This window comes from Sarcophilus harrisii, chromosome 2 (assembly GCF_902635505.1).
Source record: "Sarcophilus harrisii chromosome 2, mSarHar1.11, whole genome shotgun sequence".
Taxonomy (NCBI): domain Eukaryota; kingdom Metazoa; phylum Chordata; class Mammalia; order Dasyuromorphia; family Dasyuridae; genus Sarcophilus; species Sarcophilus harrisii.
The window spans coordinates 38486542-38505271 of NC_045427.1; the positions used below are offsets into that span (position 1 = coordinate 38486542).

The 18730-nt window shown below is 46.2% G+C and overlaps 1 protein-coding gene across 3 annotated transcripts in view; it reads left to right on the forward strand.

Annotated features, from left to right (window-relative positions):
- The window catches only part of ST3GAL2 (ST3 beta-galactoside alpha-2,3-sialyltransferase 2), a 28536-nt gene extending 10084 nt beyond the window's left edge, over nucleotides 1–18452 (forward strand). For 2 of the 3 annotated variants that reach the window (XM_012540851.3, XM_023495565.2), the window contains exons 2-7: nucleotides 3252–4661; nucleotides 9489–9682; nucleotides 14289–14468; nucleotides 15131–15176; nucleotides 15787–15906; nucleotides 16575–18452. In XM_012540851.3, the coding sequence (XP_012396305.1) occupies nucleotides 4323–4661; nucleotides 9489–9682; nucleotides 14289–14468; nucleotides 15131–15176; nucleotides 15787–15906; nucleotides 16575–16748 (1053 nt within the window). In that variant the 5' untranslated portion in view covers nucleotides 3252–4322 and the 3' untranslated portion in view covers nucleotides 16749–18452. Of the gene's footprint in view, nucleotides 1–3248; nucleotides 4662–9488; nucleotides 9683–14288; nucleotides 14469–15130; nucleotides 15177–15786; nucleotides 15907–16574 lie in introns of those variants that run through there. The other variant, XM_031949977.1, reaches the window with a different exon arrangement.
- The last annotated feature ends 278 nt before the right edge of the window (nucleotides 18453–18730 follow it).

The window sequence follows — 18730 nt, forward strand, 5'->3', positions numbered from 1 at the left end:
GGGAAGAAAAACAAAAATGCAAGTAGTCCACATTCATTTCCCAGTGTTCCTTCTCTGGGTGTAGCTGCTTCTGTCCATCATTGATCAATGGGAACTGAATTAAATCTTCTCTTTGTCGAAGAAATCCACTTCCATCAGAATACATCCTCATACAGTATCGTTGTTGAAGTATATAATGATCTGGTTCTGCTCATTTCACTCAGCATCAGTTTATGTAAGTCTCTCCAGGCCTCTCTGAAATCCTCCTGCTGGTCATTTCTTACAGAACGATAATATTCCATTCATATACCACAGTTTACTCAACCATTCTCCAATTGATGGGCATCCATTCATTTTCCAGTTTCTAGCCACTACAAAAAAGGCCTCCACAAACATTTTGGCACATACAGGTCCCTTTTCCTTATTTAATGTTTCTTTGGGATATAAGCCCAGTAGTAACACTGCTGGGTCAAAGGATATGCACAGTTTGATAACTTTTTGAGCATAATTACAAATTGCTCTCCAGAATGGCTGAATCCATTCACAAGTCCACCAACAATAAATGCATCAGTGTCCCAGTTTTCCCACATCCTCTCCAACATTCATCATTATCTTTTCCTGTCATCTTAGCCAATCTGACAGATGTGTAGTGGTATCTCAGAGTTGTCTTAATTTGCATTTCTCCGATCAATAGTGATTTGGAACACCCTTTCATATGGCTAGAAATAGTTTCAATTTCTTCATCTGAGAATTGTCTGTTCATATCCTTTGACCATTTATCAATTGAAGAATGCCTTGATTTCTTATTAGAGTCAATTCTCTATATATTTTGGAAATGAGGCCTTTATTAGAACTTTTAACTGTAAAAATGTTTTCCCGGTTTGTTGCTTTCCTTCTAATCTTGTTTGCATTAGTTTTGTTTGTACAAAGGCTTTTTAATTTGATATAATCAAAATTTTCTATTTTGTGCGTGATCAATAATGATCTCTAATTCTTCTTTGGTAACAAATTCCTTCCTCCTCCACAAGTCTGAGAGGTAAACTATCCTGTTCCTCTAATTTATCTTTAATCTCGTTCTTTATGCGTAAATCATGAACTCATTTTGATTTTATCTTGGTGTACGGTGTTAAGTGTGGGTCCATGCCTAGTTTCTGCTATACTAATTTCCAGTTTCCCCGGCAGTTTTTGTCAAGTAGTGAATTCTTATCCCAAAAGTTGTGATCTTTGGGTTTGTCTATTTTTTTCATTCTTTTAATTTTGTTTATTGATTTGTTGATGTCTTAAAATGTCATTAGCTTCCTCTTGCCCAATTCCAGTTTTCAAGGGATTATTTTTTCCTTAAGTTTTTGATTCTCAATTTCAAATTGGTTGACTTTCTTTTCATAATTTTATTAATTTAAATTTCTCTTATTTTCCCCCAATTTTTCCTCAATCTCTCTAATTTGATTAAAAAAATTTTTTTTGAGTTTTTCTAAGAACTTTTTTTGTGCTTGGGACCATTTGACATGTATCATTGTAAAAAGAATGGCTTTTTTCAGTTCCATTGTCTTCCTCATGAACTCAAATCTTCTCTATCCTTATGCTATCTACGGTTGGGTTCTTTCTCTTTACTTACTCTATTTTTGTTTTGTTTTTAGCAGCTATTAACATAATCAAGTTCTAATCCTGACGTAGGGAAATGATATCCTGAATTTCAAGTGCTTCTTACTGTTATTTTCTGAGATCTTTTCTGGGGCTCTCCTCTCCACTTCTAAGCCATGGTTAGGGTCCACAGGCACGCTGTCCCCCAAATGATCTTGTTCTCTGCATTCCCTTGGTGGCTATCTGCCCAGAGCTGAAACCAGGGACTCTGCTTTCCTGCCAATTCCCATAGCCCGCCGGGTCCCTGCCCCTCTGCTACTGCCTTCCCCAGGTGTGTGCAAGCTCCTTCTCCTAGCAGCCACAACCTGGGGTGCATTTGGTCAGCACATCTGTGCCTTCTATCCCTCAATAGTGGAAGGTCTGGAAGATAAAAGATGAAAGTTCCTAAGGCCGAAGCAGCCCCCAGGCCCAGTTGCCCTCAAGGCTGTGTTTCTGCTTTATTCTGGCTGAACCTCTGCCCCTGGAGGTCTAACCTTTCCTGAAACCTTCTCAAGTTGTCTTAGGAAGACTATTGCTTTACCTTGTATTTATTTCTGTTACTCTTAGGTGATATTTGTCTTTTATTTTATTTTATTTTTTTGTGGAGGAAATTTGGAGAGCCAAAATTTTTCTCACCTACTCTGCCATCTTCCCAGAATCCTCTTGGGAAATACATTTAAATCTGTTTTGGTGGTCTGTGTACTACACCTCTGGCCTCCAGCATGACCCAGGAAACTTTGACTGCAGTCTTCTAACTTATGTCAAAAGCAAATGGAGGGGCAGATTGGATTGGACTAGTCCCAACCCTCTTTCCTCACTAGGGGTGCCCTCCCCAAAACACACAGCCCTGGAACAGGTGGGACATTCCTAAATGATCCTTTGTCATCTAGGGATGCTTTTTTTCTTAGTTATTTTATTTTGAGTTGCTTTTTTTCTAAGCAACAAACCAAGGACTATCTCTTGTAGCACAGTGCCAACAGAGATCAATAATAATCATTAATAATGCTCCATTGATCTGTGTGACCTTAAACACGGCATTTAACATCTCTAGGACTTATTTGATATATTGGCTAGTATATAACGGCATAGTTAATATAAAGTGAGGTGAAATCTATGACTCCTATATGGTGTAAGGAGCTCCCTCTGGTGTTAATTTTTTTTTTCCTTTGGGTCATAAATTTAGAATTGTAGAGGACTTGGAAGTCGTTTAATTTAAGCCATTAATGTTACAGAAGAGGAAACTGAGGCACAGAGCATTTGAATGATTTACCCATGATCTCACAGATAGTAGGTGTCTGAGACAGGATTGGAATTCAGGCCTCTCCTGACTCCAAACCTGGCCTTTCGCTGTCACACCATACTATGGGGTTCAAATTTCAAAATTCATGAGTTCAAATCCAGTCTCAGACACTTATAAGGTGTGTGACTCTGGCCGAGTCATGTCATCCTGTTTGCCTCAGTTTCCTCATATGTAAAATGGGCAGAAGAAGGCAACAGCAAATCTCTGCCAAAAAAAGTCCAAATGGGGTCACGACTGAGCAACAACATGGACTGGCAATGGGGGTAGAGATGGGGCACTGAGAGGGTGACACAGGTGGCGGCGGAGAATGTTATCTGTGTCTCAGTGTTTTTCTTCTCTGCAATTTCAGCAGACCTGGATCTGAGCGGCAGAGGCTGCCAGGGGATTACTGAAAACGGCTCCAGATGAGGACACGGCCCCCAGGGAGCAGGAATGGGCAGAGGGGCAGCTGAACCCCGGCCAGCACTGCTGGGAAGAAGACCGAGAAGAGAGTGGAGGGGCGTTCAACCCACTTGCCAATAACCGGGGGAGCCCGCAGCAGCTGGCTTGCAGCTGTTTGGTTCCTGGGAGCCAGGCATCTGGAATGAACGCTGTGTAGTCTCTCAGGCAGCCAGGGCAAAGGAGTTTGCAGCCCCAGAGGTGGGAGGCTTCGGTGGAAGTTGTGAGATAGCATGGAATGTCAGCACCCTCCACTGCGTGGCCTTGAAAGCATGTCAGCTTGCTGAGATTTTGGTTTTTTTTTTGGTATTTCTTTTTGTTTTTCCCTTTTCCTAAGAATCAAGGCCCTCCTGGTGCTGCCCTCTCCTTGTCCAGAAGGAGCAGAATCAAGTGAAGCCAGGGGCTGCATCTCTGGCTCTCCAAGGCCTCTCTGAACCCTTCTCCCCACACTCATCCCACGGGTTGCGCTTTCTCTTCTGGTTGGAATCCTTGGTTTCCCCAGGGGGACAGAGCCAGCTCCCCTGCAGCAGGGGAGGGAGGGACAGCCTCAGAGTCTGCCCATGAGCCACAAGGACCCCGGCTGCCCCAGACCGGACTATTCCAAATCACCAAAGAGGAGGTTTCCCAGAGCTGGTACCCAGCGATCCCCAGGGACTAGAGGGCTAGAATGGACTGACCTCCCCCTTGGTGGGGGGGCCGGAGAAGCACAGCCCCTGTGGCCCAGCTAGTTGCAGGTCCAGACGAAGCCGCCATCGGAGTCTCCACCAGCTGCAGAGGAAGCCACGATTGCCTGCTTTGTTTTCTCTCACCTTTGAGGGAGAGAACGGGGTCCCCCCATCGGTCTCCCCTTCCTTAGCACGGCTCAGGCCTCTATGCTCTTTCTCTGTGGAGCCAGACCAGGTGGGCAGCACTGGGGCCAGCTGGTGAAGGAGGGACCCCGGTGACCCCTGCCCCAGCAGGGGGTCCCGTCCCCCTAGGCCAAGCCATGAAGTGCTCCCTGCGGTTCTGGTTTCTCTCCACGGCCTTCCTGCTGGTGTTTGTCATGTCTCTCCTCTTCACCTACTCCCACCACAGCATGGCCACCCTGCCCTACCTGGACTCTGGAGGCCTTGGTGGCACGCACCGGGTCAAACTGGTACCAAGTTACGCGGGCCTGCAGCACCTCAACAAGGGGGGCCTCCTGAGCAAGAGCTGCACCTGCCGCCGCTGCATGGGGGACACGGGGGCTTCCGACTGGTTTGACAGTCACTACGATGGCAACATTTCTCCTGTCTGGACCAAAGAGAACATGGATCTTCCCCTAGATGTCCAGCGGTGGTGGATGGTAAGGGACCAGCTGTGTGTGTGTACGCCTGTGTGTGCATGAGTGTGTCTGTATCCATATGTATGTACACATGAATGTGAACATGTGTGCATGTAGGAATGGGTGTGTGCATGCATGTGCATGTATGTGAGTACACATACATGTGCATGAGCATGGGCGTGCACACATGAGTGTGCCCATATGTGCATGTATGAGCAGTGCACGTGTGTGCAGTACAATGTACATGCGTGCATGAGTATTGCTGCACACATGAGCACATCTATATGAATGCACAAGTGCATGTATGGGTGGGCATGTATGCAATACACAAGTGAGTGCATGTGTGCATGCATTGTAGTATGTCCATGTGTGCATGCAAGAGCTGTGTGTGAGTATAATGCATGTGAGCACATATGGATGCACATGAGTGTGCATGCATGTGCTGTGTGTCTGTGCATGTGTGAGTGTGTGTGTGTGTGTGTGTGTGTGTGTACCTTACATCCAGGTTGATAGAATGGAAGCTTCTGAGGGTAGTTTCATCTTTAGTTAGTGAATGGCCCTGCACTTAGTAGGCACTTCTTATCTGCGGGATTATTTAACTGAATGGAATGAAATCTTATTAGGACCCTTTCAAGTCTGGCCCAGTTTTATTACGGGGCAACAGCCTGTGTAGGATGAGGAGAAGGAAATGGCCAATCACAGATGGCAGTACAGCAAATTGAGATTACAGGGAGCCACGCTAAGTGTGGTCCCTGGTGCAGTTGAACTGGCAGGACCAAGGGCATCTCTTCCCATTCAGGCCAAGTCAGGCTCAAAATCACCAGTAGGATGCCAGAAAGGCTGTTTCAGACCAAAGGACCACTTAGGGTTCCAACCCACTAGCCCCTGACCGCCGGGTCAGAGCTGGGCGGACAAGTCGTGAAAAGAGGCAGCTTGATTTGAGAGCATTTTCACACTTCTCAGACCCTAGAATGGAGTGGAAAGGAAGGACTAGCGGGTTCTCCGAATCTTGGGCACCCACCTGGACCTTCTCCCCTTCTTCCCTTTCTTTCCTTGTGCTATTTGTCCTCCCCTCTGCCTCGGAGAATCCTGGCTTCCTTTACATTGAACCCTAAGTAATTTTCTCAGTTTTTCAGTCATGTCTGACTCTTCGTGAGTTTTTTTTTTTTTTTTGGGCAGCCTTTTCCAGAGAAAACTGAGGCAAATGGGGTTAAATGACTAGCTCAGGGTCATACAGCTAGCAATTGTTTGAGGTCAGATTTGAGCTCAGGAAGCTGAGTCAGCCTGACTCCATTCCCCAGCACTCTAGCTATAACCCTCAATATAATAGAACATACTGCAAAAGTGCAATTTTCTAAGTAACACTGTAGACAACGGGGATCCTTATATACAGTGTCTATTTGAATGACACCATTTCTGTAGTCATTTTAAATTCAGCATATCCAAGCTAAACTGATTATCTTTCAACCCCTTCCTAACCTAAGGCCCCCCCTCCCCTTTCCAATCATATGCCGTGGGACACTGACCTCCTTTCTGTTCCTCCATTTGATGACCCTGGCAGTTCCCTGGTTGGTCCTGCTGGCTCTCCCCATATTTACCTGGCTTCCAAGTCCCAACTAACGTGTTCTCCTCAAAACCTTTCTCCAGCCAGTCTTAATCTTGGTCCTTTCTGACATCCCCTGATGTCCATCCTGTTTGCACACAACTATTTGTTGTATATTGAGCTCTTTAAGAACAGGGAGTGTTTTTGCTTTTTTTTTTTTTTTAAATCTCTAATATCTGGCGCACAGTAGGCCCATAAATGTATTAACTGATTGGCTCATTGGTAGGACTGGGGCTTAGCACAGGATATTGGATGGCTTCTGAGTCCCAACATCTTCTCCCGGGCAGTTTCGAGTTTGGCTGCCTTGTCTAGCTCACTTTTATAGGCCATTTTAAGGATCACAGAACCTTTTCTTCACAATAGCCCTATGAAGCAGCTGGTCCCAACCATTATTCTCCTGGCTAGGTGGAACAGTGTCAGAGGTCTGGTTTGGGAGTCGAGTACAAACTCAGATTGTGCCTTACGACACTAGTTTGTGTCCCAACCAAGTCATATAACTTCTCAGGATCAGCTTCCATACTTGTGATTGTTGTTTAGTCTTTTCATTTGCCCCAACTCTCCATTGTAATGGGCTCAGGCTTGAGTTGATGCACTGAGGTCCCAAGCACATGAGGCTGTATCTCTGGGATGGACAAGATGAATACGGCTCATTGATACCCATCTGATTCCTTCTCCACCTATAGAGATACAAGCAAACCCTCTCCCCCAAGCAGTTAGCCTATCTGATCCCTTCCATTCACCACTTTCTGGGTCTCTCCACATCACCTGGTGATTTTCTAAAGATAGTGGAGCTGCTCGCACTGGACACTGACCTTCTGATGGGTTATAAAACCTGTCTGCCGGAGCCAGTGTATCTTTGTCAAAAATCAAGAAGTTAATAGTATAAAGGGTTAAATTTAGAAGTTCTCTAGGGTTACCTGTGGCACCTCACGTGCTTGGGACCTCAGTGCATCAACTCAAGCCTCAGCCCATTACACTCCATGTGTAAAATACGGCTTGCTCCCTGAAGGGCCTTGGGGTCAGCCAGAGTATAAATTAAAGTCCTTGGTCTTTAGGAGGAGAAGTGAAGGAGGCAGACAAATTGCCACAAGGCTTGCCAATGATGTATCCTGGATTCTTGAGTCCAAACTCACCAATTTCTCTCCTCCTTGTCTGCCACAAAGTGATTCTCTGGCCTCTCTCTCCCTCAGCCCCACAATCCTTGCTTCTGATTATCTTAACACCAAACATTTATCATTTATCCAAACATATGCTAATAGAGTCATTGTCTCACAACACATAGGTAATTAGCCTTAAGTGCTCGGTTGTCTGATTCCAGCACACCTTTTTCAGAGTTTCAGCCCTCTACAATAAAGTCCTGTGGAAGTGCTAGCTCTTATCCCCATTTTCAAATTAAGAAATAGGCTGGAATATCTTGGCTTGCCTAGCAGAAGCAAGATTTGAACCCGTCTTCAGACTGCATACTCAAAGCAGAGAAGCATCTCTCTCCCTCCTCTTCTCTTACAAGGGGACAGAATTATGAGCCCTGTCGGTATGACTGGTGATAGAGAGATGCCCTCTGTATATCGAGCCTGAGAGCTGCTAATGATGGGCAAGGAGAGGCAGGGGTCAGTCAGCCCACGATGCCATCTTTGACCTTGCCAGCTCGGAACTCTTTATGATATTGCTTGTGGCCACGATCAGGGTTCTTGCCCACAATCCCACTGCCAGCCTGTGGCAAAGGAGGGCCTAGAAAAAAACAGCTTCCCCAGCAGCAGCAGACAGCCCTGGGCGCCACCATGTGTTAATGTATTCTGAACAGGCAATTAACCACCAAACACGTCCCCTCTCAAATGCTTCTCAATGGGGGCTGGGCCCTCCTCCCTTTCTCCCATGAGCTCAGGAATTCTTGACTCAGTGCCAAGCTCCCTCTCCAGACTGAGTTCATTTTCTTGTTCTTAAGTCCATTCCTCGAGCTCTTGAATCATTCTCGTGTGTCCCTGACAGCCCCACCCCCTCCTCCCTAGTGTTCAGAGAGGAATGCAGCCAGATTCCACCCTGCCCCCCTTATTTCCCAGCTTATTCTCAGTGGCCCAGCCCCCCCATCTCTGAAGAACTATGAGTTTGAGGTTCAGATTTGATAGTTTTAGAGAAAAAAAAAGTTCAATGGAACCTCAAGGTGGTATAGTGGGTAGAGCACCGACTCTGGAATCAGGAATTCAAATCCAGCCTCAGATACTTATTAGCTGTGTGATTGTGGGCAAGTCACTTAACCCCCAATTGCCCTTCCCCTAAAAAAAAAAAAATAAGTTCTCATGCAAAAATAATTTGCAAATTGATGCAAATTTGCAAAAATAATGCAAATTAAAGAACCAACTTCTTTTCCTTTTTTGTTTTTTTGACAAGGCAATTGGGGTCCTGTAGTTAGGAAATGTTAAAGTATTTGAGGCTATATTTGAACGCAAGCCCTTTTGGCTCCAGGGCCAGTGCTCTGTCCACTGTGCTATCCACCTGCCCCTTCAGTAACTTTTTATATTCAGAGCTAGGCTCAAGTAATTGGTTGTGGGAGCCCTCTCCCCACATTGCTGGTTACTGGTCTTGTATCCTGCGAAAAATGTGCCCCAAAATTCTAAACCTAGCCTCTACCCACTGGCTCCAGGGCTCTGGGTCAGCCATGGATCCTGAGGTGCTAACCCAGAGCATCTTTGGATCTGCTCATCCTCTTCTTCCCTTTTCCCGTCCCTTTTCCCCATGCTTTTCCTATTCCCTAGTTCTGAGCTCACTGTACCTATCCACTGGCCTGGAGTACTTTCTGTAGACTTTTGGGAAGGAACATGAAAGCCTTTGCAGGTCCCATCTCCTGTGTGGCCCTGAAGGCCTTCTGTGGAGGAGGCAGGGGCCTGGTCCTATGATCCGAATGACACTGAGGCTGGTGTCTTGAAAATGGCTTAAGGCACCTGTTCCAATGCCAGTACATTACCTGGTAATGAGTAGCACATTAACCCACTAACGCTTCAGTCAGGGTAGTTTATCAGGAGAGAGCAGGGCCCCAAGAGAGAATACAAGGGCAGGCGAATACTAATGAGGGAGGGGCAGGCATTTGGCACGGCCTGTGAAAGAGTAGGCCCATGGAGAATGCCAAGTGAGGAGGCTCTAGGCACCAGACATGGCCGGAGACTGAAAGAGACAAGGGTGGACAGAAACCCAAGCTCTCCGAAGCTGGCCTGCTTTCCCTGGCTGCAGCTCTTTGTCTTCCATCTCCACAGATGCTGCAACCCCAGTTCAAATCCCACAACACCAATGAGGTGCTGGAGAAGCTGTTCCAGATTGTGCCAGGGGAGAACCCCTACCGCTTCCGGGACCCCCACAAGTGCCGGCGCTGTGCTGTGGTCGGAAACTCAGGCAATCTGCGTGGCTCTGGCTATGGGAGGGACGTCGATGGACACAACTTTATCATGAGGTGAGCTTTACCCAAAAGGACGGTGGGACCAAGGGGAAGCACTTGAGAGAGGTTGGTCAAGGGGAATCTCCCTAGAGACTGGGTTGAAGTTGAGGCAATTGGGTAGCCATTAGGAAAGGGAAGGAGACAACTGGATTCTAGAGAGTTCTGTATCTCTGCCCCCCTCCCTTGAAATTGCCTCCAAACTGTGAAACCAGAAGTATTGAGAGTCCAGGTTTTTAAAGTTTTGGATTTTTTTTTTTTCTTTCTCTTCCTTCCATTCTTATCTGTCTGCTTCCCTCCCTTCCTCATCTTTTTTCTTTATTCCTCTTCCTCTGTTTTCCCCCTCCTTCTCTCCTTTTTTCTTCCTTTCCTCTCCCTTTCCCTTCCCCTTTCCTTTTCCCTTCCTCCTTCCCTCCCTTCCTCCTTTCTTTCCTCTCTTCCTTCTTTCTTTCCTTCCTTTCTTCCTTCCTCATTTTCTTTCTTTCCTCCTTTTCCTTTCTTTTTTCCTCTCCTTCCTTGTTTCTTCCCCTCCTTCCCATTCTCCTCTCCAATTTCCCTTCACAAAATTTTAAAACAATTCCTTCTAACAAATGAGCAAAGTTAGCCAAAACAGCTCCCCATATCGACTATATCTAGTCCCCCGGCTCTAAACATCCTTACTTCTCTGGAATTATGGCTGATCAGAGTTGTTTTCCTTCACATTATCATTGTCATTGTATAAACCGTTCTCTTGGTTCTGTTTACTTTACTCTGTATCAGTTCATACAAGCCTTCCCAGGTTTCTCTGAAGCTATCACTTCTATCATTTCTTATGGCACAATACCATTCGATTCTACAGTAAAAAGTGCTGCATTGAATATTTGCGTGCATTTGGGGCTTTTCTTCCCCCTGTTAGCTCTTTGGGCTATTTGCCCAGTACGGCGGGTATGAGCAGTTCATTTTGTAACTTGAAAGTGGCCTGAGCCCAAATTCCTAAGCCTCTGCAGAGTTAGCTGAAAAGAGCCAGCTGCTCTATCCAGTCTTGCTTGCTGAGTCCTACTGAGAGCATCTGTCAAGGCCCTTTATTGCACACTCTTGTCCTTTTACCTTCCTGAGACTTAAATATTTTCTATTACTTTTATTTTTTACTTTTAAAAATATTTTATTTTCCCCAATTACATGTAAAACACTTTTAAAAACTGAGTTTCAAATTATTTTCTCTCTCCCTTTTCCTCATTGAGAAGGCAAGTAATTTGATACAGGTTAGACATGTGCAGAGACTTGAATATTTAAAAAAAATTACCTCCAAGCCCTATTTTTAACCAAACCTCAGTGCTCTCCATCTGCTCCTGAATTACTATTTTCCTTTTGGGGTTAGAAAGTGGAAGGCAACACGGGAGGAGTCAGAAGGATAAATAGATTGAAAGTTCTCTGTTCCTCCCAGACATCTCCTAGAATCAGCATCCTAGGAAGCCTGAAATCCTCAGGAAGAAAAAGGAAGAGCCTTGTCTCAAGGCTTCTGCAGGATTTTGTTTCCATGGCAACACCAAGACAGCAATGTGTCTATCTAAGCCTCTCCTTCCCCTCACTCAGGAGAACACAGAGGGGCCTCCATTTTCTCTGCCAGAAGAGCGTTCCTTTGAGTGAATCGGGATATTTAGAAAGCCCCAAGTTTCCTTAAATCCCTTTTTGCCTTGGAGCTGAGGGTCTTATTACGCTTGTCGCCCTGCCCTTCCCTGCTGTGACTCTCCTGCAGAGAGAGAGTAAAGATTTGTTGTGATTAAGCCATTTTTCATCATATCCAACTGTCTGTTACTCCATTTAGGCTCTTATTTATTTATTTATTTATTTGCCAAAGCAAAGATACCTGATTAGTTTGCCGTTTTCTTTTCCAGCTCATTTTGCTGATGAGGAAACTGAGGCAAAAAGGGTTAAGTGACTTGCTTGGCGTTAGTTAGTAAATGTCTGATACCAGATTTGAGCTCAAGGATGTCTTTCTGGTTCCAAGCGCCACCTAGCTGCCCATGTCAAAAAGTACTCAAGGCCAGTGCCTTGGAATTGGAGCGATTCTGTCAATCCACGCCAGTATTTCTCAAATTATTATTCTTTGCTCTGAAGAATCATCGGGCACTCAGCGTTTGAGTTGGGAACACTTTTTGCTGTTCATCCTTCGTTCCTGAAGGGGATCAATGACACGAGCAGGCTGATGTCTTGACTGGCAGGTGAATTAGATTTAAGTGAGGCAGAGCTGTGCAGTCACCAGCCTCTCTCTGTCCGCCAGAGGAGCACTTCTGGGAGTCTTGGGCAGACACATTTGACTGGAAAGGGAAATTCTATACCATCTGTGACACACACTAAAGAATCTTGGGCAACGTAATAACAATAATAGTATTTATGTAGCACTTTTTGCAGAGTGCTACATGTTATTTCATCTAATCTTCATGACCACCCTATGAAGTAGATGCTATTATTATCCCAATTTTATCCTCCACACAAGAACAATAGCTTTGAAAAGTATGAGGTCAGGATGGGCCACTAACAGATCTCCCAGATACCCCCAGAGTATCTGAAGCTCTCCACCCTTTCCTCCACTGAACTAAAACCCTTGAACTAAAGTGTCCATTTGTTCACTATTAGCATCTGGGAACATGCCTTGGGTCCCCAGAGGAGGCATCTGATGTAAAACCTAATGAGGGTCTGGGGAATGATGGTACAGGTGGTTTCTATATGGTCCCTTTAAAGCCATTGCTTTAATCCTGGAACAGCAGGAGTGTGGGTAAAAGGGTTTCTCCCATCAGGCAGGCAGAAAGCCTTTCTTTGTTGTCATTGTTGAATTGTTTAAGTCATGTCCTACTCTTTGGGAGGTTTCTTGGCAGACATACTGGACTGATTTGCCACGTCCTCCTTCAGCTCATTTTATAGATGAAGAAACTGAGGCAAACAGGGTGAAGGGACTTGTCCAGAGTCACATAATATCTGAGAATGGGCAAACAGGGTGAAGTGACTTGTCCAGAGTCACATAATATCTGAGAATGGGCTTGAATTCGGGTCCTCTGACTCTAGGGCCAGTTTCTATCCATTCCACCATCTGGATAGCACTAAGCATTTATTAAGCACCTATTATGTGCTATATCTCTCCTCCTGGAAGAAGGAAATGGCAATTCACTCTAGTATCCTTGCCAAGAAAACCTCAAATGAGTTTATGAAGAGTGGAACATGACTGAAAAATGATTCAAGAGATATGCTAAGCATTTTGATACCATGGAAGAAAGCTCTTATCCATTTTTCTATGTATTATCTCCATGGGGGATAAGGAGGTGTCAGTGTCTCTTTGATGTTGTGTTTTCCTGAATCAAAGGTCCAGGAGAGGTCCTGAATTAGGCACAGAGAGCCTTCTGCCTTGGAACTCACCAGTTAAAGGGTTGGTCTCGCCAGATTGAGTAAGATTTCCAAATCCAACTCCCAGTCTGATTTCCATCTTCAATCCCTTCTCCCTGGTGGGATTTTGAAAAGTCAAGTTTTTCCAGTGGAGAGAGTTTTCTAGGATTGTAGATAGTCCCAGGAGGATTCTTTATAACCAACATAAGTATGGAGGCTCTGGCCTCTGATTCTGTGGTCAAGAGTCAAGGGTATGACCTTGGAGGGGAATACCCAAGATGTCTGAATCCCTTCTGGTCTGCTGGGCCATTGAGTGTTTAAGAGAAAGTGAAGATCCTGGAGATGTTGCCATAGAAACCCCTTCTAGCATTGCAGTCTAAGAACAGAATCTTGGAGCTTCTCGACTAATCATGCTTCCATGCACCATCCCTTAGGTGAAGTGGCTATTGGTGATTTCTCTCTTCAGTCCTCTAGGAGAGAGTTCTTGCCTTTGCTCTCAGTCTAGCATTTCTCTTCATCCAGAGGCCTCAGCAGGTTTCCTGGCCCCTGACCCAAGGCAGCCTTTTCTTACTTGTTCCTTAATCAGAAAGAAAAATAAAAATGAAGTTGACTATCTGTTCCATTGGTTCAACCATCATCTCCAGCTAAGCTCGTACCCGATTATCTCGCCATTCCCTTGTTTGACTTTGGCCTAGTGGTACACTGTTCCCCATAGTCACTTTAACTATGAATAATCATTTTCTTTTCCATATAGATATACTTAACAGCTAATTGGTAATGGGTAGAGATGCCTTTCTGCCTTTTCCAAGGAGAGTCAAAGTGTCTCTGAGCCTCAAAGAATGATAGTGAAAGGGAAACCCAAGCATCTAGTCAGGTTTCAGATGTCAGTAAAAGAGAAGGGTTTTTAAGTTCATTAGGAATTAGACATCATAAGAAACCAAGGAAATTAGACCTGGACTGAAAATAGAAGCTGGGAACTGGGAGAGATGATTGGTTCAGCTGTCTAGAAGGAGAGACCTGAGCCTGGACTGGGGGGTGATACCAGCTGGAATCACACACAGAATTCAGATCTCTTAGGAATATGGTTAAATGGTTCCTGGACCATGACTAGGCTGGACTTGCCAGTTAGAGCATTTCCTTCAGGACCAAGGAATCAAGAGGGGGACATATTAAAGCTTTCCTGTGTTGGGCCTCTCTGGCCCAGGTGTAAGAATTTTGGAGTTCAGCCTGATCTCCTAACTCTCTGTCCCATTTCTCTCCCTCTCAGGATGAACCAAGCCCCAACAGTGGGCTTTGAGCAAGATGTTGGCAGCCGGACCACCCATCACTTCATGTACCCAGAGAGTGCCAAGAACCTGCCTGCCAATGTTAGCTTTGTGTTGGTCCCCTTCAAGGCCCTGGACTTGCTGTGGATTGCCAGTGCCCTGTCCACAGGACAGATCCGATTGTGAGACCCTTCTCCTTGGTCCTTGGGGTCCCCATCCTTGGGAATGGGGAGGGTGAGGTTTTTAAAAAGGCTTTGGGGTAGGGGAGTTTCTCACTCTGGGATCTGGGTCTTGGAATCCCTAGCACATTCAATTCTTTAATGTTAAGGCAGCCAGATTTTGCGTGACCCTTATTGTGGCACCTCGGTATTTGAACTGTTTTTTCCTGGCTGCTTGTAAAAATTTTTCTTTAGTCTGAAAATTCTGAACTTTGGCCACAATATTCCTTGGAGTCTTTATTTTAGGGTCTTTTTCAAAAGGTGTTCAATGGATTCTTTCAACACCTATTTTACCTTCCCTAGCATATTCAAATGAAAAGCCAAGGAGGGCTCAGTGGCGAGGCTAGATCTGGAGGGCTAGTTGAGTGAATTAGGGTTGTCCAAGGACTACTTCTATGTTATAACCTGCTGGGTAGAAGGGAGCTCCCCAGTGCGGTGGGTAAATAGCAGATAAAGGTCTCTTGATTCTCAGTCTTAACTGTAGTGTATTCAGTTCCAGTGAGGAAGATTAATCTGGCAGTGGATCAGGGCAAATTAGAATTGGGAGACGAGTTCTGAGATAGGGTGAGGACTTCCTTCCCTGCTCTTTCTAGACCATATTAAGTATGACCTTTCTCTGTTTACAGCACCTATGCCCCTGTGAAATCCTTCCTCCGAGTGGACAAGGAAAAGGTAGGCTGACTCTGCTTAGAGGGAGGGAAGGGGAAAAATACGTATTGATGTATAGTGCTTATTGTGTGCCGTATACTGTACCGAGCATCCCTTCAAGGGAGGTGCTATTATTATCATTCTCATTTGACATATTAGAAACTGAGGCAAAAGCTAAGTGACTTGCCCAGATCACACAGCCAATCAGTGTCTGAGGCTGGATTTGAACTGCAGATTTCCTGACAGAAATTTCTCCACTGCATCCCCTGGCTCTCTAGCTTTTCCTCTACTGGGTAGAAGTAGTAGTTTGATGTCAAATCCTGGGATAGACCCATTTTCAAACATTTTTGGTACAGAGAAGAACTATTGGTACATCCCCAATGATGGAAGTACTTATTCTAGACAATGCGACCCCTACTTCAGGGCCTCTGATGCCTCCTCGACCCCTATCTGCTGATAACCTTCAGGTGGCCCTTATCAAGGACTTACCTCGTGAGGGATAAGGCACAGACACAGACATCAGGAACTACCGGGGTCAACTAAAAGTTGTTGGTAGAAGGAAACCCCTCTCCTTCCTTCTCCTCCCCCTCACTCCCCAAGCTTTCCCCTGACTAGTTGACTTCTCATCTCCTAGGTCCAGATCTACAACCCAGCCTTCTTCAAGTATATTCATGACAGGTGGACAGAGCATCATGGACGCTATCCTTCCACGGGCATGCTAGTGCTCTTTTTTGCTCTACATGTGTGTGATGAGGTGGGTGAGCCAAGGGACCTTGAATACTCTCACTCCCCATGTCCTCTGAGGCAGGAAAGGTCCAGATTTAGGAAACAAAGACCACGTTCTGATCTTTCCAGGTTCCAGAGGATTCTGGGTCACATTGGACTGACTAGTTTTGATCTCTCCTTGGTCTGAGACGGCAAATCCCTAAGACACTAAATAAATAAATAATAATAATAGCAAATATTTATATAATATTTATGTGCATTGTGCATCTCAGGCACCCTTTATGCTGATCTCATTTCATCCTCATAGCAACCCTGGGAGATAGATGCTATTATTATCCCTATTTTACAAATGAGGAAACTGAGGCAAGCAGAGGGAATTTGCTCAGGGTCACACAGCTAGTATCTGAAGCTGGATTTGAACTCAAGACCTGGAATTTTGGACATTGTTTAATGTAGCTAAAATTGACCCTCTCATACAAGGTATCCAGGGTCCCCACTGCCACTTTCAGCCTAAACCTTCTATTAGTATATCTTTTCTTACTGAAACCTGTGGCTGTTCACTGGGTTGGTGATGTGAGATTATCCAAAGACCCTTGGAGACAAGAAAGCCCTGTGTGAAGGGAAAAAGTCAAGCCCCTGACCCAACTCTGCTTCTGCCCCTCAGCTGATCCATACCTTCTTTACTTTTGATCTCAGGTGAACGTCTATGGGTTCGGGGCAGACAGTCGAGGCAACTGGCACCATTACTGGGAGAATAACCGCTATGCCGGGGAATTCCGGAAGACGGGAGTACACGATGCAGACTTTGAAGCCCACATCATTGACATGCTGGCCAAGGCCAGCAAGATTGAGGTCTATCGGGGCAACTGAGCCCTGGCCACCCAACTGTACCTTTCTGCTGCTGTGGCCAGAGGCACAAGGGACCCACGGCTCTCTCTCTTGCTCCAGCCTGGAGGCCACTCACAGGGCACCTGCTTTGTCCCAGAGGAGTGTTGAAGTTTCCTAGTCAATCATGAGCGGCTCCACTTGGAGTCTGTGAAACCAATCAGGAGCATTTGTCTTCCCTCCCCCCAACCGATTATGAGAAGTCTGGAGAAAGGCGGACTTCTGGTCCCAATCACAGGGTGATGGAGTGGAGGCTTTTGTTCTCCAAACCAATCATGAAGGACTCACAGGTGAATCCAATGCCTGGGACCGATGATTGCTGTGACCCAGGGGCTCTGGCAGAGGAAAATAACCTTCAGAGTTGAGCCAGTGGCTACTTTCCCCTCCTATACTTTTTGGATAGGGGTATTTTTTTTTTTTTTGGTGTGGAATTATTATTATTTTAAAAATAAGGCAAACTGGTTGGTTTAAACAATCCCTGTGCCAGAAGCTGCAGCGGGCAGTCCCCTGAGAGTAGAAAGCAGCATCCCTATTTCTGGAGGCCCTTCTTAGCCACAGAGGAGAAGGTTGGGGGGTTTACTTCCTAGCCCACCCAACCATCTTGGACAAGGACACTTCTCCCATTTGCTGTTACCCTCTTCTGGCCTCTTTGGGGAGGAAGGGAGAGGAAAGGATCACCTCAAAGCTTTCCACATCCTTTCAGACATTATCCAATGGTTTAGGGAAAGATGGCGCTCTGGCCTCTTGTGCTTGTGGGTAGCTTTGACCAAGAAATCAAGCAGGAGCCCCCCACAGCTCTCTAGGCACATACCCACAGTTGATCCAGGATATTTCCTTTCTTTCCTCAGGGCTGGAGGGTAGAGTAGACCCCACTGAAGCAAAATGCAATCATAGTGGGAACCCTGAGCCGAGGGGGCTACGGGTTGCCCTCATTCTGATTCTTCCATCTCAACCTCCTCAACCCTTGGATCAGCACTTAACTGCCTCCCTATGGGAGAGACTTAGCTGGAGCTCCCAACTTCTCATTTGGGAAGTCAGCCCTTCCTTGGGGGCTGGCAATGGAGAGATCCTAGAGCAGGAGGTGCAAGCATCCTGGCCCTGGGCACTGGGGGGAATCCCAGGCACCTCAAATCCAATAGGCCTTCAATTCACAATCACTTCAGCCCCTCCTGTTCCCCTTCTTGGCCCTTGGCCCCCCCTCTTCTGTACCCTGCTCCAAGGAGAAGCCCCGAGGCAGAGAAATCTCCGGGGATGGAAACCCCACTGTTTCTGTACTCCGACTATCTCTGGGGAGCTACCCTTCCAGAAAATTCTAGCTAAGGGATTCTTACTACTCACCAGCTTGGTGCATGCATTTCTTCCCACTTCTCTCCACCGTGCCAGGCGGGGGCGGGAAGCCTGTTGGCTTGGGGGGTGCGGAATCTGCTTCCATTTCACCGAGTCACTAACCTGAAGCTGCCAGCCTTGGCTTGGGCACCAAAGGAGGAGGGGGTGCTTTGTTTTGTTTTGTTTTTTCATTTTGTTTTAAGCTAGCCATGCAACTTAGCCAGGAGCCTTGCTGGGGAGGGGGGGGCCTGCCCCCACTGCATGCCTCCTCCCCTTCATCCCTTCTCTTGGGGTCTCCACCCACCCCCTGCCCATTTCAGCTCTGGAAGGGGCAGCCAAGGGTCACATTTTTTAATATCTGCTTGGCTGCCTTAAACTCAGCTATCTCCCCAAGGGAAGACTTAGCCCTTGAGAGTCAGGGGAGCTTGGGAAGGGAGGGAGCAAAGGCTTCTGTGAAGCTGCCCCAACGCCAGAAAGAGCTCCTCACTCAACACTGATTCGGTCTCCACAGTTCCTCCTGGGAAGGCAGACACACACACTCACACATGTACTCACAGCCTCTTTTAGGTAAGAGCTCAAAGGCAGGCCCTTCTAGGATGGCTGAAAAAACTTGACCTGATGGGGCTGGACAGTGTAGACCT